General features: G+C 45.2%; 2 protein-coding genes across 7 annotated transcripts in view; one reads left to right on the forward strand and one right to left on the reverse strand.

The window, feature by feature from the left end:
- LOC139273755 (zinc finger protein 530-like) overlaps positions 1 to 5,606 on the forward strand; it is an 84,977-nt gene extending 79,371 nt beyond the window's left edge. The window contains exons 4-5 of the mRNA XM_070890811.1: positions 3,194 to 3,248; positions 5,424 to 5,606. The gene's annotated coding sequence lies outside the window, so the exon portion shown is untranslated. The remainder of the gene's footprint in view (positions 1 to 3,193; positions 3,249 to 5,423) is intronic.
- Positions 2,104 to 24,628, reverse strand: part of LOC139273777 (zinc finger protein 239-like) — a 65,584-nt gene continuing 43,059 nt past the window's right edge. For 5 of the 6 annotated variants that reach the window (XM_070890865.1, XM_070890862.1, XM_070890863.1 and 2 more), the window contains 2 exons: positions 18,399 to 18,487; positions 2,104 to 3,331 (listed from right to left, as the gene is read on the reverse strand). In XM_070890865.1, coding sequence (XP_070746966.1) covers positions 2,397 to 2,975 — 579 coding nt within the window. In that variant the 5' untranslated portion in view covers positions 2,976 to 3,331; positions 18,399 to 18,487 and the 3' untranslated portion in view covers positions 2,104 to 2,396. Of the gene's footprint in view, positions 3,332 to 7,316; positions 7,390 to 18,398; positions 18,488 to 24,628 lie in introns of those variants that run through there. The other variant, XM_070890867.1, reaches the window with a different exon arrangement.

Consider the following 24,628-nt stretch of genomic DNA (forward strand, 5'->3'; position numbering starts at 1 on the left):
AACCATGATCATATTGAATGGTGGTGCAGGCTCGAAGGGCCAAATGGCCTACTCCTGCACCTATTTTCTATATTTCTATCTCCTCCAGCCCCACAACCCTCCGAGTTCCCTGTGCTCTTCCAAATCTGTCCTCTTGGTCATCCCCGATTTTAATTGCTCCACCATTGGCGGCCGTGCCTTCAGCTGCCGAGGCTCTAAGTTTTGGAATTCCCCCTAAACCTCAACCTCCTCTTTCAAGGTTCTTCTTAAAAACTACCTCTTCGATCAACCTTTTGGGAATCTGTCCTGATATCTTTCTCTGTGGCTCTGTCTCAACAATGTCTTTTTATTGATATCGATCTTGTTAAGCGCCGATAGTGAGATATTTCACTGATTTAAAGATGCTATATTAATGTAATTTCTTGTTGTTTTTTTGTTTTAGCAAATGCTTTGCCGAATGTCTAATAACAGAGTTAGGGCCCACTGCAGTATGAATGGGTGGGGTTAGTGTAATAACACAGGCACGGTCTAGTGTAATGGGAACAGGGAACAGACCATGTCAGTCTTGGCTCAGTGGTAGCACTCTCGGCCCTGAGTCAGAGGATCGAGGGTTCAATTCCAAATCCAGAGACCCGAGCACATAATCTAGGCCGAGACTCCAGGTGCCAGTACAGAGGGAGCGCTGCAGTGTCAGAGGTGGCGTCTTTCAGATCAGACATTGAACCGATGCCCCATCGAGTCCCTAAGTTGGACGTAAAAGATCCCACAGCCATGATTCTGAGGAAGAACAGGTGGAGTTCTCCCCTGGTGTCTTGGCAAATGTGTATCCATCAATTAAGATCACTCAGAACAGATTATCTTGTCATCATTACATGGCTGTTTGTGGGATCTTGCTGTGCACAAATTGGCTGCTCCATTACAACTCCTCTCCATTCACCTTTACTCCAACTCTCCAACCCCCATCACCCCCAATTCCTCTTTCACCCCTACTCCTGAACCCCCCTCATCCCAACTCCTCTTCCACTCCTACTCTATAACCCCCTCTCACCCTAACTCCTCTTTCACCACCACTCTCCAACCCCCTCACCCCTACTCTCCAACCCCTCCTCATCTTCTATTTACTTCAATTGAAAAGAAAGAGACAGGTTGTACCAGTCAGTATTTGAAATATATTTACAACAGATTTTAGATGTTCTTAGAGTTGGAATCTTTCTCTATCACTCGAGGAGTTAGATAACAGACTTTCTCCTGTGAATATAGAGCTGGTTTATTGGGCCATGATGTGGCTACATGTTCATCTTGTTGACTCTAAACCATTATTTTTTTTAAAAATACACTTAGAGTAGATTCAAATTTAAATTGAACCCAGGTTTGCAGGCGTGATGCTCCAATCACACATCGAAGGTGAGAGAGATGCTGTGGGGCACACACTAAGTCCAGTAGCTGAAAGTGATTAACAGACTGGGTTTTGTGTTTAGTGATCCTGGGCTGTTACCGATACCTTCCCTGGATACCAAGGCTAGGAGAGGCACTCTGGAAGGTATGGGGAGCTGGGACTTGTCCCGGAGAGTAACCGAAGGTCTGAGAACTGAAATAATCTGGAGTCAGAAAGGAGAAAAGGCTCAAAAATGGTAGTATAGTATTAGGCCGTCCCTCGTATCGAGGATGACCCACTTCCACACCAAAAATACATGAGTTCACAGGTGTTTCAATGAGGGACCTGACAATCTAGGTCCTGAACTCCATGCTGAAGGGTGGAAGATGCCTGTGCATGGATTCTTTTAACGTGGGGTAGCCGTTGTACACCAGCCACTACACGGGCTTGACAGAGCTAAGTCTTGATCCAGTGGCAAGGGTTAACCAAGACTCTGCTGCACGGACCTAGTGCACACATATGCTCCTACTATCCATAGATCGCAGTGTGGGCTGGCCCATGCTGCCCTGGGGCCTCGCCTCTTCTGGGCCCAGAATCCTCGCCTCTCCTGGGCCCCGATCTCTCACTGCTCCTCCGCCCCGATCAAAAATGGAGCCATCAGAAACAGGTCATCAATTAATCTCTTCTTATTTTGGAGACATAAAATATCAACATAATATTCTTTGAAATATCAAAATATTAAACTCCAGCGTAGTTGAAGGTTTATTAACATCAGCAGAAACAAACACCAACTAACAGAATGAACACAGTTCATTCGGATGTGAATAACAGCAGCAACAACAGCAGAATCCAAACCCTGCAGTCACTTGTGAACTCACTGGTGTGTCAGCAGGTTAGATGACTGAGTGAATCCCTTCCCTCACTCAGAGCAGGTGAACGGCCTCTCCCCAGTGTGAACTCGCTGGTGTGTAAGCAGGTTGGATGACCGAGTGAATCCCTTCCCACACTCAGAGCAGGTGAATGGTCTCTCCCCAGTATGAACTCACTGGTGTGTCAGCAGGTTGGATGACTGAGTGAATCCCTTCCCACACTCAAAGCAGGTGAACGGTCTCTCCCCAATGTGAACTCGCTGGTGTCTCAGCAGGTGGGATGACCGAGTGAATCCCTCCCCACACACAGAGCAGGTGAATGGCCTCTGCCCAGTGTGAACTCGCTGGTGCATCTGCAGGTTGGATGACTGAGTGAATCCCTTCCCACACACAGAGCAAGTGAACGGTCTCTCTTCAGTGTGAACTCGCTGGTGTGTCAGCAGGTGGGATGACCGAGTGAATCCCTCCCCACAATCAGAACAGGTGAACGGTCTCTCCCCAGTGTGAACTCGCTGGTGTCTCAGCAGGTTGGATGACTGAGTGAATCCCTTCCCACACACAGAGCAAGTGAACGGTCTCTCTTCAGTGTGAACTCGCTGGTGTGTCAACAACTGGGATGAATGAGTGAATCCCTTCCCACACACGCAGCAGGTGAACGAACTCTCCCCAGTGTGACTGCGTCGATGAATTTCCAGCCGTGATGGATAATTGAATCTCTTCCCACAGTCCCCACATTCCCACGGTTTCTCCATGGTGGGGGTGTCCTTATGTCTCTCCAGGATGGATGATCAGTTAAAGCTTCGTCCAGACACAGAACACGTGTACGGTTTCTCCCCGCTGTGTTTGTTTGTTCAGGCTGTGTAACTGGTTAAAGCTCTTTCCACAGTCAGTGCACTGGAACACTCTCACTCGGTTGTGTGTGTCTCGATGCTTTTCCAGTCACACTGATATTTGAAATCTTTTCCCACAGACAGAACAGTCAAATATTTCTCCTTCCACATTCAAAGGCCGATGATATACTCGTGGTGAGGAATCGAGTGATTCGGTCAGATCTTGACGTGATATTTCGTTTGAGCTTCCCGTCTGCAAATCCTGCCCTTCTAATAACCTGGAAAAGGAGTTTACAAAAACCATTACTGCAAGTACAGGACAGAAATTCAGAACAGACAATTGTAGAATCCATGGAACATTCTTGCCTCTCTTGTTCCTCCAAAGCTGTAAATCCCCATCCCATACACTCTCCGTCCTCCCTGTGCTGAAATTCAAACACATCGCACGTCTGAAGACAGCTTGTGCTCCAATCCCAGTTTTCACCACCAACTCTGACTGGGTTCAGTTCCACACTCACTGGTTCCCCTCCCTCTCCTCCCCTGAAGGTACTGACTCTGGCTGGGTTCAGTTCCACACTCACTGGTTCCCCTCCCTCTCCTCCCCTGAAGGTGCTGACTCTAGCTGGGTTCAGTTCCACACTCACTGGTTCCCCTCCCTCTCCTCCCCTGAAGGTACTGACTCTGGCTGGGTTCAGTTCTACACTCACTGGTTCCCCTCCCTCTCCTCCCCTGAAGGTACTGACTCTGGCTGGGTTCAGTTCTACACTCACTGATTACCCTCCCTCTCCTCCCCTGAAGGTGCCGACTCTGGCTGGGTTCACTGGGACCCTGTAGCCCCGCCCACACTTTGCTCTTTTCCAAAGATGGTCACGCATGCACTCTGCATCTCGATTAATCTCTGAGGCAGCACACAAACCCGCAGCTTTCCTTTATAGTAATAATAATAATTTTTATTTATATAGCGCCTTTAATGTAGTACAATGTCCCAAGGTAATTCACAACAGTGTTACAAGATGAGTTAGCCTAACATCTGTCGCAGGACATTTGGAAAAGCATAATTCAGTCAAGCAGAGTCAATGTGTTTTTATGAATAGCAAATCATGTTTGACAAATTTTCTGGAGTTCTTTGAGGATGTAATGAGCAGAGTGGATAAGGGGGAACCAGTGGATGTGATGCATTTGGATTTCCAAAAGGCATTCGATAAGATGCCACATAAAAGGTGACTGCACAAGATAAAAGTTCACGGGGTTGAGGGTAATATGGCTAGAGGATTGGCTAACTAACAGAAAACAGAGAGTCGGGATAAATAGATCATTTTCCGGTTGGCAAACAGTAACTAGTGGGATGCCACAGGGATCGGTGCTGGGGCCTCAACTATTTACAATCTATACTAATGATTTGGATGAAGGGACCGAGCGTATTGTAGCCAAGTTTGCTGATGATACAAAGATGGGTGGGAAAGCAAGTTGTGAGGAGGACACACAACATTTGCAAGGGATATAGACAGGCTAAGTGAGTGGGCAAACATTTGGCAGATGGAGTATAATGTGGGAAAATGTTAGGTTGTCCACTTTGGCAGAGAAAATAAAAAAGCAAATTATTATTTAAATGGAGAAAAATTGCAAAGTGCTGCAGTACAGAGGGACCTGGGGGTACTAATGCATGAAACACAAAAAGTTAGTATGCAGGTACAGCAAGTAACCAGGAAGGCAAATGGAATGTTGGCCTTTATTGCAAGGGGGATGGAGTATAAAAGCAGAGAAGTCCTGCTACAACTGTACAGGGATTGGTGAGGCCACACCTGGAGTACTGCATACAGTTTTGGTCTCCGTATTTAAGAAAGGATATACTTGCATTGGAGGCTGTTCAGAGAAGGTTCACGAGGTTGATTCCGGAGATGAAGGGTTGACTTATGAAGAGAGGTTGAGTAGGTTGAGCCAATACTCATTGAAGTTCAGAAGAATGAGAGGTGGTCTTATTGAAACATATAAGATGATGAGGGGGCTCGGACAGGTAGATACAATGAGATTATTTCCACTCATAGATGAAACTAGAACTAGGGGTCATAGTTTCAGAATTAGGAATCGCCCATTTAAAACTGAGATGGGGAGGAATTTAATCTCTTAGGTGGTTGTAAACCCGTGAAATTCTCTGTCCCAGAGAGCTGTGATGGCTAGGCCATTAAATATATTTAAGGCGGAGGTAGACATATATTTGAGTAATAAGGGAATAAAGGGTTAGCAGGCAGGGATGTAGAGGTGAGTCCATGATCAGATCAGCCATGTTCTTATTAAATGGCGGAGCAAGCTAGAGGGACCAAATGGCCTACTCCTGCTCCTATTTCTTATGTTTTTATGTTCTCGTTACAGAGTACCAGATCTAAGATAGCCTGCTTCCTGGTTGGTTCCGCAAAGTACTGTTCAAGGAAACTATCCTGGATACACTCTCTGAATTCTTCATCAAGGCTACCTTGGCCAATTTGATTTGTTCAATCAAATGAAGATTAAAATTGCCCATGAATATTCCTGCTCCTTTTTTACAAGCCTCCATTATTTCTTGATTTATACTCCATCCAACAGTTTAGTTACTGTTAGGGGGCCTATAGACTACGGCCACCAGTGAGTGTTGTATTTATTCTGTATCTGTCAGTCTCTGGTTAGCGAATGTGGCTTTTCCTTTATACCTGTAAGTTTATGGTATGGAAGGGAGGTTTTCACTGTACCTGTCAATTGCTTGTAAGTGAGTGTAGGTTTCATTCTGTATCTTTCATTCTCTGGTATGTGAGTGTTGGATTTACACAATCCTTGTCATTTTCTGATATGTGAGTGTGGGTTTTACCTGTGTCTGTTTCTGATATTTGTGTGTGGGTATTACTCTATCTCTGTCTATGGATTATGAGTGTGAATTTTACTCTGTATATAACAGTTTTTGGTATGTGAGTGTGGGTTTTATTCTGTACCTGTCAGTCTATGGTATGTGAGTGTGGGTTTTACTCTGTATCTGCCAGTCTATGGTATGTGAGTGTGGGTTTTATTTCTGTATCTGTCAGTTTCTAGTTTGCGAGAGTGGATTTTATTCTGTACCTATCAGTCTAAGATATCGGAGTGTGGATTTTATTCTGTATCTGTCAGTCTGTGGTATGTGAGTGTGAGTTTTACTCTATAGCCATCAGTCTATGGTATGTGAGTGTGGGTTTTACTCTGTATCTGTTAGTCTATGGTATGTGAGTGTGGGTTTTACTCTATATCCATCAGTCTATGGTATGTGAGTGTGGGTTTTACTCTGTATCTGTCAGTCTATGGTATGTGAGTGTGGGTTTTATTCTGTATTCATCAATCTATGGTGTGTGAGTGTGGGTTTTACTCTGTATTCATCAGTCTATGGTATGTGAGTGTGGGTTTTACTCTGTATCCATCAGTCTATGGTATGTGAGTGTGGGTTTTACTCTGTATCTGTCAGTTTCTGGTATGTGAGTATGGGTTTTATTCTGTATCCATCAGTCTATGGTGTGTGAGTGTGGGTTTTTACTCTGTATCCATCAGTCTATGGTATGTGAGTGTGGGTTTTACTCTATATCCATCAGTTTCTGGTATATGAGTGTGGGTTTTATTCTGTATCTGTCAGTTTCAGGAATGCGAGTGTGGGTTTTGTCCTGTACCTGTCAGTTTAAGGAATGTGAGTATGGGTTTTACTCTGTACCTGTCAGTTTCAGAAATGTGGGAGTAGGTTTTACTCGGAGGCGGGAGTTCGTGGGAGTTGGAGGCGGGAGTTCGTGGCGTTGGTTTGGCCTACAAAAGGCCCAGCGGCAGCGAGAGGCATCGGCAGATCGGAGGCGGGAGTTCGTGGCATTGGTGAGGCCTACAATAGGCCCAACTGGTGCAGCTCCAGCACGGAGATAAAGCAAAAAAGTAGAAAGAAATCAAAAGGTGACGTCACAGCCAAAGGGGTAAGTGATTGGTGAGTAGCTTTTCTTTTTCTTTTTTATATCAGTAAGTAACCTGTTAACAGTGTTGTTGCCAAATTAAGTGTATCTAAGTGTTAAGTCATGACAGGAGAGCTCGGTCACGTGATATGCTCCTCCTGTACTGTGTGGGAACTCGGGGACACTTCCAGTGTCCCTGACGACTACGTGTGCGGGAACTGTATCCGCCTCCAGCTCCTGACGGACTGCGTTGTGGAATTGGAGATGAGGGTGGATTCACTCTGGAGTATCCACAATGCTGAGAATGACGTGAGTAGCACATGTAGCGAGTTGGTCTTACCGCAGTGAAAGGTCCACAGCCAGATAGGGAATGGAAGACCAGCAGGAAGAGCAGTACAAGGAAGGTAATGCAGGGGTCCCCTGCGGTCATCCCCCTGCAAAACAGATACACCGCTTTGAGTACTGTTGAGGGGGATGACTCATCAGGGGAGGGCAGCAGCAGCCAAGTTCATGGCACCGTGGCTGGCTCTGCTGCACAGGAGGGCAGGAAAAAGAGTGGGAGAGCGATAGTGATAGGGGATTCAATTGTAAGGGGAATAGATCGGCGTTTCTGTGGCCGCAACCGAGACTCCAGGATGGTATGTTGCCTCCCTGGTGCAAGGGTCAAGGATGTCTCGGAGCGGGTGCAGGACATTCTGAAAAGGGAGGGTGAACAACCAGTTGTCGTGGTGCACATTGGTACCAACGACATAGGTAAAAAAAAGGGATGATGTCCTAAGAGATAAATTTAAGGAGCTAGGAGCTAAATTAAAAAGTAGAACCTCAAAAGTAGTAATCTTGGGATTGCTACCAGTGCCACGTGCTACTCAGAGTAGGAATCGCAGGATAGCTCAGATGAATACGTGGCTTGAGCAGTGGTGCAGCAGGGAGGGATTCAAATTCCTGGGGCATTGGAACCAGTTCTGGGGGAGGTGGGACCAGTACAATCTGAAAGGTCTGCACCTAGGCAGGACCGGAATCAATGTCCTAGGGGGAGTGTTTGCTAGTGCTGTTGGGGAGGAGTAAACTAATATGGCAGGGGGATGGGAACCAATGCAGGGAGACAGAGGGAAACAAAATGGAGACAGAAGCAAAAGACAGAAAGGAGATGAGTAAAAGTGGAAGGCAGAGAAACCCAAGGCAAAAAACAAAAAGGGCGGCTGTACAGCAAAATTCTAAAGGGTCAAAGTGTAATCAAAAGGCAAGCCTGAAAGCTCGGTGCCTCAATGTGAGGAGTATTCGGAACCCAGGAGAGGGCTCTGAGCTAGTTAGAGTGGGTGAGAGCTCAGATGAACAGGACCCCAAGAAAGAATGCAAAAGGCAGGAGGCAACAGAGCAGAGTAGCACTGGGGTAAGTGTAAACCACAAGGTGATAGGAAGGGACAATATGTATGAATATAAAGGGGCTGCAGGAGGGGTCAAAACTAAAAATCATGGTTTAAAAACTCGTATTAAAACATTCTACCTAAACGCACGCAGCATTCGAAATAAAGTAAATGAGTTGACGGCACAAATCATTACAAATGGGTATGATTTGGTGGCCATTATAGAAACGTGGTTGCAGGGTGGCCAAGACTGGGAATTAAACATACAGGGGTATCTGACAATTCGGAAAGATAGACAAGAAGGGAAAGGAGGTGCGGTAGCTCTGTTAATAAAGGATAATATCAAGGCAGTTGTGAGAGACGATATTGGCTCTAATGAACAAAATATTGAATCATTATGGGTGGAGATTAGAGATAGAAAGGGGAAAAAGTCACTGGTGGGCGTAGTTTATAGGCCCCAAAATAATAACTACACGGTGGGGCGGACAATAATCAAGGGAATAATGGAGGCATGTGAAAAAGGAACGGCAGTAATCATGGGGGATTTTAACCTACATATCGATTGGTCAAATCAAATCGCATGGGGTAGCCTTGAGGAGGAATTCATAGAATGCTTACGGGATTGTTTATTAGAACAGTATGTTACAGAACCTACAAGGGAGCAAGCTATCTTAGATCTGGTCCTGTGTAATGAGACAGGAATAATAAACGGTCTCCGAGTAAAAGATCCTCTCGGAATGAGTGATCACAGTATGGTTGAATTTATAATACAGATTGAGGGAGAGGAAGTAGTGTCTCAAACGAGCGTTCTATGCTTAAACAAAGAGGGCTGCAGTGGGATGAGGGCAAAGTTGGCTAAAGTAGACTGGGAACACAGACAAAACGGTGGCACAATTGAGGAACAGTGGAGGACTTTTAAGGAGCTCTTTCATAGTGCGCAACAAAAATATATTCCAGTGAAAAAGAAGGGCAGTAAGAGAAGGGATAACCAGCCGTGGATAACCAAGGAAATAAAGGAGAGTATCAAATTAAAAACCAATGCGTATAAGGTGGCCAAGGATAGTGGGCAACTAGAAGATTGGGAAAATTTTAAACGACAGCAAAGAATGACTAAGAAAGCAATAAAGAAAGGAAAGATAGATTACGAAAGTAAACTTGCGCAAAACATAAAAACAGATAGTAAAAGCTTTTACTGATATATAAAATGGAAAAGAGTGACTAAAGTAAATGTTGGTCCCTTAGAAGACGAGAAGGGGGATTTAATAATGGGAATGTGGAAATGGCTGAGACCTTAAACAATTATTTTGCTTCGGTCTTCACAGTGGAAGACACAAAAACCATGGCAAAAATTGCTGGTTACAGGAATGTGGGAAGGGAGGACCTTGAGATAATCACTATCACTAGGGGGGTAGTGCTGGACAGGCCAATGGGACTCAAGGTAGACAAGTCCCCTGGTCCTGATGAAATGCATCCCAGGGTATTAAAAGAGATGGCTGAAGTTATAGCAGATGCATTCGTTATAATCTACCAACTTCTCTCGACTCTGGGGAGGTACCAGCGGATTGGAAAGCAGCTAATGTAACGCCTCTGTTTAAAAAGGGGGGCAGAAAAAAGGCAGGTAACTATAGGCCAGTTAGTTTAACATCTGTAGTGGGGAAGCGATCATTAAGGAAGAAATAGCGGGACATCTAGATAGAAATAGTGCAATCAAGCAGACGCAACATGGATTCATGAAGGGGAAATCATGTTTAATTAATTTACTGGAATTCTTTGAGGATATAATGAGCATGGTGTATAGAGGTGTACCGATGGATGTGGTGTATTTAGATTTCCAAAAGGCATTCGATAAGGTGCCACTCAAAAGGTTACTGCAGAAGATAAAGGTACGCGGAGTCAGAGGAAATGTATTAGCATGGATAGAGAATTGTCTGGCTAACAGAAAGCAGAAAGTCGGGATAAATGGGTCCTTTTCGGGTTGGAAATCGGTGGTTATTGGTGTGCCACAGGGATCAGTGCTGGGACCACAACTGTTTACAATATACATAGATGACCTGGAAGAGGGGACAGAGTGTAGTGTAACAAAATTTGCAGATGACACAAAGATTAGTGGGAAAGCGGGTTGTGTAGGGGACACAGAGAGGCTGCAAAGAGATTTAGATAGGTTAAGCGAATGGGCTAAGGTTTGGCAGATGGAATACAATGTCAGAAAATGTGAGGTCATCCACCTTGGGGAAAAAAAAAACACAGTAAAAGGGAATATTATTTGAATGAGGAGAAATTACAACATGCTGAGGTGCAGAGGGACCTGGGGGTCCTTGTGCATGAATCCCAAAAAGTTAGCTTGCAGGTGCAGCAGGTAATCAGGAAGGCGAATGGAATGTTGGCCTTCATTGCGAGAGGGATGGAGTACAAAAGCAGGGAGGTCCTGCTGCAACTGTACAGGGTATTGGTGAGGCCGCACCTGGAGTACTGCGTGCAGTTTTGGTCACCTTACTTAAGGAAGGATATACTGGCTTTGGAGGGGGTACAGAGACGTTTCACTCGGCTGATTCCGGTGATGAGAGGGTTACCTTATGATGATAGATTGAGTAGACTGGGTTTTTAATCGTTGGAGTTCAGAAGGATGAGGAGTGATCTTATAGAAACATTTAAAATCATGAAAGGGATAGACAAGATCGAGGCAGAGAGATTGTTTCCACTGGTCGGGGAGACTAGAACTAGGGGGCACAGCCTCAAAATACGGGAGAGCCAATTTAAAACCGAGTTGAGAAGGAATTTCTTCCAGCAGAGAGTTGTGAATCTGTGGAATTCTCTGCCCAAGGAAGCAGTTGAGGCTAGCTCATTGAATGTATTCAAATCACAGATAGATAGATTTTTAACCAATAAGGGAATTAAGGGTTATAGGGAGCGGGCGGGTAAGTGGAGCTGAGTCCACGGCCAGATCAGCCATGATCTTGTTGAATGGCGGAGCAGGCTCGAGGGGCTCGATGGCCTACTCCTGTTTCTAATTCTTATGTTCTTATGATGTACTCTGTACCTGTCAGTTTCAGGAATGTGAGTGTGGGTTTTACTCTGTACCGGTCAGTTTCAGGAATGTGAGTGTTATACTCATGATAACTGGTCAGACCAAGTACTGTGTGTAATGAGCAAGTGTGACCTTAGCTCCTTTATTGTAGTTCCAGAATGCAGGCACCTTGTGGGTGACCTGCTTATATACTGTACTCCCAAGGGATGCTGGGATCCCTTGGGCTCCAACAGGTAGGCCCTCTGGTGGACAGGTGTGATGCAGGTTACAAGGTTACAAGGGGTTAAACACATAACATCACTCCCCCTGAAGTCAACACTACACTTATTTACAAGGTGAGACAATCTGGGGTTCTGCGCTCCCTTGTCAATCGTCTCGATACAAATGCTGGTGTGGTTGGGTTGGTCAGTTCTTCATTGGGCTGTTGTGTAGTCGGTCTTGCCGGACTGTTGGGGATGATGAGTTCTGTTCCGTGGTCAACTGTGATGTCAGTTGCCACTTGTGTGTGTGTGTTGGAAGGTCAAAGTTGGTGGTGTCTTCTTCGGATTGTACGTAACTGTCTGTGAACCGTAGTTTAATTTGGTCCAAGTGTTTTCTGTGCATTTGTCCATTGGTCAGTTGACCTGAAACACCCTACTCCCCTCTTTGGCTGTGACTATGCCAGCAAGCCATTTGGGCCCATGTCCATAATTGAGCACAAACACAGGATCGTTGATCTCAATATCGCCTGACAAGTTTGCATGATCATGGTACACACTCTGTTGATGCCGCTTGTCCTCCACATGATCATGTAGATCAGGGTGGATCAGAGAGAGCCTTGTTTAAGTGCCCTTTTCATGAGCAGCTCGGCTGGGGGAATCCCTTTGAGTGAGTGGGATCTGGTGCGGTAGCTGAGCAGTACTCGGGACAACTGGGTCTGCAGGGAGCCTTCCGACATGCGTTTCAAGCTTTGCTTGATGGTCTGGACTGCCTGTTCTGCCTGGCCGTTGGATCCGGGCTTGAACGGCGCAGATGTGACATGTTTGACCCCATTGCAGGTCATGAATTCTTTGAATTAGGCACTTGTGAAGCACTAACTAGGACATCGGGCAGGCCGTGTGTGGCAAACATAGCTCTTAGACTTTCAATGGTGACCGTGGACGTGCTTCCAGACATTATTGCACATTCAACCCATTTTGAGTAAGCATCCACGACAACCAAAAATATTTGGCTAGGAATGGGCCTGCATAATCTACATGGATCCTCGACCATGGTTTGGATGGCCAGGGCCATAGATTTAGCGGTGCCTCTCTGGGTGCATTGCTCAACAGAGCAAGCATTGCACTGGCGTACACATGACTCTAAATCCGAGTCGATGCCCGGCCACCACACATGGGATCTGGCTGTGGCTTTCATCATCACGATGCCCGCATGGGTGCTGTATAGTTCCCCAATAAATGTGTCACTGCCTTTCTTGGGCAAGACCACACGATTGCCCCACAAGAGACAGTCCCCCTGAAGGGACAGCTCATCTTTGCATCTGTGGAATGGCTTAATCGCTTCCTGCATCTCCATTGGGACACTGGACCAGCTCCCATGGAGGACGCAGTTTTTGTTAACCAGGGCCAGTAAAGGATCCTGGCTGGTCCAGGTCCTGATCTGGTGGTCCGTAACGGGGCATTTCTCATTCTCAAATGCCTCCATGACCATGAGCAAGTCTGTTAGCTGCGCCATTTCCACCCCGGTGGTGGGCAATGGTAGCCGACTGAGAGCATCTGCGCAGTTCTCTGTGCCCGGTGTGTGGCGAATTACATAGTTGTATGCCGACAGTGTGAGCAACCATCTTTGGATGTTTGCAGAGGCATTGTTATCAATTTGCTCTCTGAGAATAGCGATATGAGTGGCTTGTGGTCTGTTTCAAGTTCGAACTTGAGGCCAAGCTAGTACTGGTGCATTTTCTTTACCCCGTACACACACGCCAGAGCCTCTTTTTCAACTGTAGGCCCTTTTGGCCTTGGACAAACTCCTGGATGCATACGCAACCGGTTGTAAAATTCCCGATTCATTAGGCTGTTGTAATACACACCCAACCCCGTATGACGACACATCGCAAGCTAACACACATCGTTTACATGGGTTATACAGGACAAGCAGTTTGTTAAAACACAGTAAAGTTCTGGCTTTCTTAAAGGCAGCCTCTTGTGAATTCCCCCATACCCAGTCATCTCCCTTGCACAGTAGCGCATGCAGGGGTTCTAGTAGGGTGCTTAACCCAGGTAGGAAATTATTTAAGTAGTTGAGCTGTCCCAGAAACGTCTGCAGCTCCGTCACATTTCGTGGTCACGGCGCGTTCTTGATGGCCTCCGTCTTGGAGTCGGTGGGTCTGATGCCGTCTGCTGCAATCCTTCTTCCTAAAAATTCAACGTCCTGTGCCAGGAAAACACACTTCGAGCATTTCAACCTGAGCCCCATGCGATCCAACCGACTAACAACCTCCTCCAGGTTCTTCAAGTGCTCCATGGTGTCCCGACCTGTAACCAATATGTCGTCCTGGAAGACCAATGTACAAGGAACCGACTTTAGCAGGCTTTCCATGTTTCGCTGGAAAATCGCTGCATCCGACCAAATCCCGAACGGGCACCGGTTGTAAATAAATAGACCTTTGTGCATGTTGATGCAGGTGAGGCCTTTCGAAGACTCCTTCAGCTCTTGCGTCATGTAGGTTGAGGTCAGGTCCAGCTTGGGGAACATCTTTCCTCCAGCCAGGGTTGCAAATAGATTGTCTGCCTTGGGTAGCGGGTACTGGTCCTGCAGCGAAAAATGGTTAATTGTTACTTTATCGTCACCACAAATTCTAACTGTACCATCCTCCTTGAGTACCGGAACAATCGGACTGGCTCAGTCATTGAACTCCACCGGCGAGATGATGCCCTCGCGTTGCAGCCTATCCAGCTGGATTTCCACATCATGTAACGTACCACCCGAGCCTTGTGGTGGATGGGTCGCATACCAGGAACCAAATGGATCTGCACTTTCACCCGAGAAACTTCCAATGCCTGGCTCAAATAATGATGGGAACTTGCTTAGAACCTGTGTACATACGGTGTCATCAACTGACGAAAGCTTTCGAATGTCATCCCAGTGGCAGCGGATTTTCCCCAGCCAGCTTCTGCCAAATAACATGGGGCCATCCCCGGGCACAATCCATAGCGGGAGTTCATGTACTGCTTCATCATAGGAGACTTTGACTTCAGCACTGCCAATTACCGGATTAGTTCCGTTGTATAAATCCTTAACTTCGTGTGAATGGGGCTGAGCTTGGGCCTGTGTGCCTTCTTCCCCCACAGCCTGTCGAAAGCCGTTTTACTCATTATGGACTGACTTGCCCCCGCGTTCAGCTCCATAGACACTGGAATACTGTTCCGTTCAACTTTCAATATTATTAGTAGGCATTTCATCGTGAACGTGTATACCCCCGTACACTCTGCCTCCTCTGTACGAGTTTCCAATTCCATCTGATCCACTGTGGACCGATCTTCCTCTAGTTCGCAGGGTTTGCAGCTCGCCTGCACGTTCGTTGGAGGTGTCCCATTGTTCTGCAGCCATTGCACGCATAGTATTTAAAGTGGCATTGATGGGGCCAATGATCACCCCCGCAGCGCCAACAGGGTGTTAACTGCCTCACATGAACAGATGATGGTGGACTCTGGGTCAATTGAGGTCAGGCCACGGCAGCCGGCGTGTACATTCTGCCCTGTAAATTTCTGCTCAAACCAACGTTACTTTATGCACAGTACTGGCCGAAATTTGCTTGGTGTTGTCGCTGGTGGACATAAATGCTTGGGCTATTGTTATGGCATTACTCACATTTGGAGTTTCTACAGTCAACAGTTTGTGAAGGATTGTTTCATGTCCGATGCCCAGTACAAAAAAGTCTCTGCGCATTTGTACTAGGAATCCCTCAAACTCACAATGTCCTGCAAGGCGCCTTAGTTCGGCGACGTAGCTCGCCACTTCCTGGCCCTCCAATCATTGACATGTTTAGAACAGATATCCCGCCATCAAAACGCTTTCCTTAGGATTTAGGTGCTCCCGGACTCAGTACTTCGTAGGATTTATCTGTTGGTTTAGCCGGGGCCAGGAGATTCTTTATGAGGCCATAGGTAGTGGCCCCACAGACGGTTAGGAGGATCGCCCTTCGTTTGGTCGCATTCTCGTCCCCTTCCAGCTCGATGACTACGAAGTATTGGCCGGGTCTCTCCACGAAGGCTTCCCAATCATTCCCCTTCGAGAACCTCTCCAGGTTGCCGACTGTCCTTTGCATTTTCGCGTGGATTGTTAACTCGTCGCCAATTGTTATACTCATGATAAATGGTCAGACCGAGTACTGTGTGTAATGAGCAAGTGTGACCTTAGCTCCTTTATTGTAGTTCCAGAGTGCAGACACCTTATGGGTGACCTGCTTATATACTGTACTCCCAAGGGATGCAGGGATCCCTTGGGACTCGAACAGGTAGGCCCTCTGGTGGACAGGTGTGATGCAGGTTACAAGGGATTAAATACATAACAGGGAGTGTGGGGTTTTACACTGTACCTGTCAGCTTGTGTTATATGAGTAAGGATTTTAATCAATACAATAACTCCTAGTTTCTGGTAAGGGAGTGCATATTTTAGTCTGTATCTATCACTATCGAGGATATGTGTGTGAACGTTTTCTTTATCTCTCAGTCTCTGGGATGTGAGTGTGGGTTTTTCTCTGTATCTGTCAGTATATGGGTTTGGGTATTATTTGTATGTGTCAATCTCGGTAACATGAATGTACATTTTTGTCTGTATCTTTCACTCTCTGGGATGTGAGTGTACGTTTTATTCTTTATCTGTCACTCACTTTTATGTGTGTGTGGATTTTACTCTACAGCTGTCATTCTCTGGGATGTGAGTGTGATCTTCACTCTGTATCTATTAGTCTTTGGTGTGAGTGTGGGTTTTACTCTGTATCTCTCAGTCTATGGTATGTGAGTATGGGGTTTACTCTGTATCCATCAGTCTATGGTATGTGAGTGTGGGTATTATTCTGTGAATGTCAGTCTCTGGGATGTGTATGTAGATTTTCCTCCTGTCAGTTGCTGTTATGTGAATGTGTGTTTTATTCAAGTGTGTGAATGTGGATTTCACTCTGTACCTGTCAGTCTCTTGTGTGTGAATGTGGCACTTTTTATCTGTACCTGTCTGTTTCTGTTATGAATGGGGTTATATTCTATTATGTGAGTGTGGAGTTTATCACATTCTACCTGTCTGTCACTGGTATGTTAATGTGTGTATGTTTTCTGTATCCGTCAGTTGCTATTATATGAATGTTGATTTCATTCTGTGCCTTTAAGTGTCTGGTACAGCTGTGGTATTGTGGGTTTGACATTGAATCAGACAGTCACTTTCAAGTCAGTGTTGATTTTACTCTCTATCTGTCAATCTCTGGTATGTGTTTTATTCTGTATCTGTCCATCTCTGGGAAGTGAGTGTGGGTTTCATTCTGTATCTATCTGTTTCTGATATTTGAGTAAGGGTTTTAATCAGTACCTGTAAGTTTCTATTATGGGGGTGTGGTTTTTAGTCTGTATTTGTCAGTCTCTGGCATGAGTGTGGGTATTACTCTGTATCTATCAGTCTCTGGAATGTGAGTGTGGGTATTACTCTGTATCTATCAGTCTCTGGAATGTGAGTGTGGGTATTACTCTGCATCTATCAGTCTCTGGAATGTGAGTTTGGGTATTACTCTGTATCTATCAGTCTCTGGAATGTGAGTTTGGGTATTACTCTGTATCTATCAGTCTCTGGAATGTGAGTTTGGGTATTACTCTGTATCTATCAGTCTCTGGAATGTGAGTGTGGGTATTACTCTATATCGGTCTCTGGAATGTGAGTGTGGGTATTACTCTATATCAGTCTCTGGAATGTGAGTGTGGGTATTACTCTGTATCTATCAGTATCTGGAATGTGAGTTTGGGTATTACGCTGTATCTATCATTCTCTGGAATGTGAGTTTGGGTATTACTCTGTATCTATCAGTCTCTGGAATGTGAGTGTGGGTATTACTCTATATCGGTCTCTGGAATGTGAGTGTGGGTATTACTCTGTAACTATCAGTATCTGGAATGCAAAAGTGTGTTTATTTCTGTACCTGTTAGTTTCTGGTGAGTGACTGGAGTTCACTCTCTAACTATCTGTCTCTGGTATGTGTGTGTGAGTATTTGTCTGTAGCTGTAAGTGCCTGGTATGGGAGTGTAGGTTTCACTATAAGTCAGTCAGTCAATCTCAGGTACTGGAGTTGATTGTGATTCTTTCTCAATCTCATTCAATGTGTCTGAGTGTATGAATCATTATGTTTATCTCAGTCTCTGGTACTATTTGTGAGTGTGGGATTGATTATGTATCTGTTAGACTGGTGATGTGTGTGAGTGTGGGATTGATTATGTATCTGTTGGACTGGTGGTGTGTGAGAGTGTGGGATTGATGATGTATCTGTTAGACTGGTGATGTGTGAGTGTGAGATTGATTATGTATCTGTTAGACTGGTGATGTGTGTGAGTGAGAGATTCATTATGTAATTGACAGTCTCTTGTACTGTGCTATTCTTGCTCTGTGTGACTGTTGGATTTAGTTCCTTCTCCACCTGCTGTAGGCGGATGATAGTTTGAGATTTTCTTTGACTGTCTCAGGAGGAGGTTTGGTTCAGTCCATTACCTCCGTTTCTCTGCTCTTGTATGTTAGCTGTTGGGTTTGAGAGTCAGTGTACAGACATCAGTGTGGATTGACACCGTGTCAGTGTCTATCTGTTCGTGTGTGTGAGTAAGGGAGTGAAATTGGATCTGCCTTTCACTGCGCGATGATTGGATTTTGAAACAACTCATTATTGTACTGCTCCAAGTGACTGTGGGATTCATAATATAACAGTGGAAATTTGGATCACTGTGGGACTGACAGCTTCTGCTGCCTGTGACAATATGATTGAGGTCAGTTCTGTGTCTCTCTGCGCTGTGAGTGATAATGTACTTACTGTGTGTGAGAAGGAGCTGCCTGCACTGTTCCTTGTGTTCCGGGTTGAGGAAAGATCAAATTTATTCTGGCTTGGTGAAGTATTTTGCTCTGAGAATAATAATAGGAAAACACTATTAGTTATGATATGGACAGGTAGAAACATAGAAACATAGAAAATAGGTGCAGGAGTAGGCCATTCGGCCCTTCTAGCCTGCACCGCCATTCAATGAGTTCATGGCTGAACATGCAACTTCAGTACCCCATTCCTGCATTCTCGCCATACCCCTTGATCCCCCTAGTAGTAAGGACTTCATCTAACTCCTTTTTGAATATATTTAGTGAATTGGCCTCAACAACTTTCTGTGGTAGAGAATTCCACAGGTTCACCACTCTCTGGGTGAAGAAGTTTCTCCTCATCTCGGTCCTAAATGGCTTACCCCTTATCCTAAGACTGTGTCCCCTGGTTCTGGACTTCCCCAACATTGGGAACATTCTTCCTGCATCTAACCTGTCTAAACCCATCAGAATTTTAAACGTTTCTATGAGGTCCCCTCTCATTCTTCTGAACTCCAGTGAATACAAGCCCAGTTGATCCAGTCTTTCTTGATATGTCAGTCCTGCCATCCTGGGAATCAGTCTGGTGAACCTTCGCTGCATTCCCTCAATAGCAAGAATGTCCTTCCTCAGGTTAGGAGACCAAAACTGTACACAATACTCCAGGTGTGGCCTCACCAAGGCCCTGTACAACTGTAGCAACACCTCCCTACCCCTGTACTCAAATCCCCTCGCTATGAAGGCCAACGTGCCATTTGCTTTCTTAACCGCCTGCTGTACCTGCATGCCAACCTTCAATGACTGATGTACCATGACACCCAGGTCTCGTTGCACCTCCCCTTTTCCTAATCTGTCACCATTCAGATAATAGTCTGTCTCTCTGTTTTTACCACCAAAGTGGATAACCTCACATTTATCCACATTATACTTCATCTGCCATGCATTTGCCCACTCACCTAGCCTATCCAAGTCGCTCTGCAGCCTCATTGCATCCTCCTCGCAGCTCACACTGCCACCCAACTTAGTGTCATCCGCAAATTTGGAGATACCACATTTAATCCCCTCGTATAATCATTAATGTACAGTGTAAACAGCTGGGGCCCCAGCACAGAACCTTGCGGTACCCCACTAGTCACTGCCTGCCATTCTGAAAAGTACCCATTTACTCCTACTCTTTGCTTCCTGTCTGACAACCAGTTCTCAATCCATGCCAGCACACTATCCCCAATCCCATGTGCTTTAACTTTGCACATTAATCTCTTGTGTGGGACCTTGTCGAAAGCCTTCTGAAAGTCCAAATACACCACATCAACTGGTTCTCCCTTGTCCACTCTACTGGAAACATCCTCAAAAAATTCCAGAAGATTTGTCAAGCATGATTTCCCTTTCACAAATCCATGCTGACTTGAACCTATCATGTCACCTCTTTCCAAATGCACTGCTATGACATCCTTAATAATTGATTCCATCATTTTACCCACTACCGATGTCAGGCTGACTGGTCTATAATTCCCTGTTTTCTCTCTCCCTCCTTTTTTAAAAAGTGGGGTTACATTGGCTACCCTCCACTCAATAGGAACTGATCCAGAGTCAATGGAATGTTGGAAAATGACTGTCAATGCATCCGCTATTTGCAAGGCCACCTCCTTTAATACTCTGGGATGCAGTCCATCAGGCCCTGGGGATTTATCGGCCTTCAATCCCATCAATTTCCCCAACACAATTTCCCGACTAATAAGGATTTCCCTCAGTTCCTCCTCCTTACTAGACCCCCCGACCCCTTTTATATCCTGAAGGTTATTTGTGTCCTCCTTAGTGAATACCGAACCAAAGTACTTGTTCAATTGGTCCGCCATTTCTTTGTTCCCCGTTATGACTTCCCCTGATTCTGACTGCAGGGGACCTACGTTTGTCTTTACTAACCTTTTTCTCTTTACATATCTATAGAAACTTTTGCAATCCGTCTTAATGTTCCCTGCAAGCTTCTTCTCATACTCCATTTTCCCTGCCCTAATCAAACCCTTTGTCCTCCTCTGCTGAGTTCTAAATTTCTCCCAGTCCCCGGGTTCGCTGCTATTTCTGGCCAATTTGTATGCCACTTCCTTGGCTTTAATACTATCCTTGATTTCCCTTGATAGCCACGGTTGAGCCACCTTCCCTTTTTTATTTTTACGCCAGACAGGAATGTACAATTGTTGTAGTTCATCCATGCGGTCTCTAAATGTCTGCCATTGCCCATCCACAGTCAACCCCTTAAGTATAATTCGCCAATCTATCCTAGCCAATTCATGCCTCATACCTTCAAAGTTAGCCTTCTTTAAGTTCTGGACCATGGTCTCTGAATTAACTGTTTCATTCTCCATCCTAATGCAGAATTCCACCATATTATGGTCACTCTTCCCCAAGGGGCCTCGCACAACGAGATTGCTAATTAATCCTCTCTCATTACAAAACACCCAGTCTAAGTTGGTTCCTCGACATATTGGTCTAGAAAACCATCCCTTATGCACTCCAGGATATCCTCCTCCACCGTATTGCTTCCAGTTTGGTTAGCCCAATCTATGTGCATATTAAAGTCACCCATTATAACTGCTGCACCTTTATTGCATGCACCCCTAATTTCCTGTTTGATGCCCTCTCCAACATCACTACTACTGTTTGGAGGTCTGTACACAACTCCCACTAACGTTTTTTGCCCTTTGGTGTTCTGCAGCTCTACCCATATAGATTCCACATCATCCAAGCTAATGTCCTTCCTAACGATTGCATTAATCTCCTCCTTAACCAGCAATGCTACCCCACCTCCTTTTCCTTTTATTCTATCCTTCCTGAATGTTGATGGAGAGAATATAAAAATAAAGTTATAATTAATGTGTTTGTGTATAATAAAGTAAAGTACCTGGAGAGAGGAATCTGTGATACAAACAGTGTCCTTGTCTGACCTCACTGCAGTACAGCGGCACTCAGGTTCACAACACCAGGTGTGTAGGATGATTCTATAGCAAGTTATCAGCATCCAGACACAACCCAAACCCAGCACTGGTCCATGAATAGGATCACCCGATTGGCACAGTCCAGGTTTATATCTCCCACTCCCATGGGACTACCTGCAAAATTCTGAATTGCTTCCTGGAATATAACCACAGGTACCTGGGCTGTACAACAATTGTTCTGTCTACTGAAACCAAGTGGAGGGCCTATTCATTAACAGAATGTCACAGTGACTAGATGCTGATGTATCTGAGGGAGCGACAATGTGTCTCTCGATCACCAGCCACAGGGTTCTGGAGAATTCAACGCACCGAAATAAAATAATCGATTATTGAAATGTCTCCTTTCACACTCCTCTCCTGGTGCCTGCAATAGATGCATTTTGTGAAATTCCTCACATCTTCACTGTCAGGCTGTGTTTCCACTGTTCACTGTCCAAGAACAGACACTGAGATTGGAACTGAATCAGGAACATTCACTACTGATGTGGGGAAAGAGCGAGGTGATTTACTTTCTCTGTTACCTTACACCGTACACACACAGCTCAAGAATGGCCTCTCCCTTCCCCCACTCACTCCATGTTCCTGGACTAGGTCCTCCTCCACTCTGCCTCTTACAGACAGCCCCCGACTACCGCTGAACTTACCCCGACACAAAGCCCATCTGTGGACACAGTCCCAATGCGATGAGCTGCTGTAAGGAGGCTGCTGTTTGCTCCCTTACTCGGGCCTGGGATATCTCCGCTCCCTGATGTGTTCAACGATCATCAACCGAGCACAGAGGAAACGGCAGCCACTGACAGAGCTGGGGGAGGGGAGCTCGTCTGGGCCCTTGCCGTCGGTTTAAACACTGCGTGGGGAGGGGAGGAGCAGCATGTATTTAGCACATGCTCAGACCATCTTTTTGTCACAAATTAAATTAGAAAAAATGGGATTGTTTCACAAGTTGCTTTTATCACTAATTAAATGGGCCACATTGAGAACGTGTTAGTTATCATCCGAATTACTGAAAAAACGATTGTGAGAGCCTGACACTGGAGTAAGAGCGACTAAACTGTTCTACTCGTTCCGTCAGTCTCTGGTGTGTGTGTTTCCCTGTCAGTTTCTAACAGGTGGGTATGGGTTTTACTTGCAAATTATGGTTCAGATACATGGATGTGGGTTTCATACTGTACCAGTCAGTTTCTGCTATGTGAATGTGGAATTTATTCTGTACCTCTCTGTTTCTGGTATCAGAGTGTGTGTTTTATTCTGTACCTGTCAGTTTTTGTGAAGTGAATGAGAGATTTATTCTGTACCTGTCAGTCTCTGCTATGTGAGTTGGGATTTATTGTGCACCCGTCAAGTTTTGATATGTGAGTATGGGTTTTATTCTGTACCTGTCAGTTTCTGGTATATGAGTGTGTACTTTAACCTATATCATCAGCTTCTGGAAGGTGAGTGTGGATATTGACCAGTATCTGTCAGTTTTTCGGATTGGAGTATGGATTTTATTCTGTACCTATCAGATTCCGGTATGGGAGTATGGTGTTTAATCGGTACCTGTCAGTTTCTGATATGTGACTGTGGTTTTAATCTGTACCAGTCACTTTCTGGTATCCAAGTGTGGATTGCATTCTGTACCTGTCAGTTTCTGGAATCTGGGTGTTGATTATATTCTGTACCTGTCAGTTTTTGCTATGTGAATGTGGGTTTTATTCTGTTCTGGTCAGTTACTGCTGTGTGAGTGTAGGAATTAATATGTACCTCCAGTTTCTGGGATGTGATTGTGTTTTTTTTTTCTGTACCGTCAGTTTGTGGTAGATGTGTGGGGTGTCAGTTTCTGGTATCTGAGTGTGGATTTTTACCTTTATATGTCAGTTTGTGCAATGTGAATGTGGGATTCATTCTGTATCTCTCATTCTGGGGTAAATGAGTGTGTGTTTCCTCTGTACCTGTTAGTTTCTGGTATGTGAATGTGGGATTCATTCTGTATCTCTCATTCTGGGGTAAGTGAGTGTGTGTTTCCTCTGTACCTGTCAGTTTCTGGTCTGTGAGTGTGGGATTCATTCTGCATCTCTCATTCTGGGGTAAGTGAGTGTGTGTTTCCTCTGTACCTGTCAGTTTCTGGTCTGTGAGTGTGGGATTCATTCTGCATCTCTCATTCTGGGGTAAGTGAGTGTGTGTTTCCTCTGTACCTGTTAGTTTCTGGTATGTGAGTGTGGGATTCATTCTGTATCTCTCATTCTGGGGTAAGTGAGTGTGTGTTTCCTCTGTACCTGTTAGTTTCTGGTATGTGAGTGTGGGTTTTATTCTGTATCTCTCATTCTGGGGTAAGTGAGTATGTGTTTCCTATGTATCTGTTAGTTTCTGGTATGTGAGTGTGGGTTTTATTCTGAACTTGTCAGTTTCTAGTATCTGAGTGGGATTTATTCTGTATCTGTCAGTTTCTGGTATGTAAGCGTTGGTTTTATTCTGTATCTGTCAGCTTCTGGTATGTGAAAGTGTGTTTTATCCTATATCTGTGAATTTTTTTCTCTCATTATATTGGATGAATGCGATTCAGAAATATTTCGAGTAGAGACGAGCTATTAGTACATTATATAAACTTTATGTATCATTGGTACATTGAGTGAGTGTGGGATTCATTCTGTATCTGTCAGTCTATGGTACAGGGAGTGAGTGTGGGATTCATTCTGTATCTGTCATAAATGCAAGTGTTTGTTGTTGCTGTAGAAATGAAGTTTTTCAGTTAATTATGGTGGTTAACAATTACGCAGAAGAAAATGTCAGAAGCAGCCTCGTAGATAACCGTCGGGAAAGTGCTGTTACTGGTGAGATCACGATGTGCTCGATGCAAACTTGGCTAATAACCCTAGAGGTGATGGAAAAGAAAGCAACATTTGGGGACGTTTAAGCGAGATGAGAAAACATAATTAGCGCGAGGAGCCCGATCAGAGAGCTGGCGGGCAAGAAGCATTGAGCTCCTGTTTACTGCCCGATGCTATTTCCAAAACAATGGGGAAGAACAGTCCCTGGATCTGGGAACTTGCGGAGGCCTTTCAGCACATGGCAAATCATCCCGTCGAGTCTGTTACATAAGGAACAGGAGGAGGACATTCAGTCCCTCGAGCCTGTTACATAAGGAACAGGGGGAGGCCATTCAATCTCTCGAGCCTGTTACATAAGGAACAATGGGGGGGCCATTCAGTCCCACGAGTCTGTT

The sequence above is a fragment of the Pristiophorus japonicus genome, chromosome 9, assembly GCF_044704955.1.
Source record: "Pristiophorus japonicus isolate sPriJap1 chromosome 9, sPriJap1.hap1, whole genome shotgun sequence".
Classification (NCBI taxonomy): Eukaryota; Metazoa; Chordata; class Chondrichthyes; family Pristiophoridae; genus Pristiophorus; species Pristiophorus japonicus.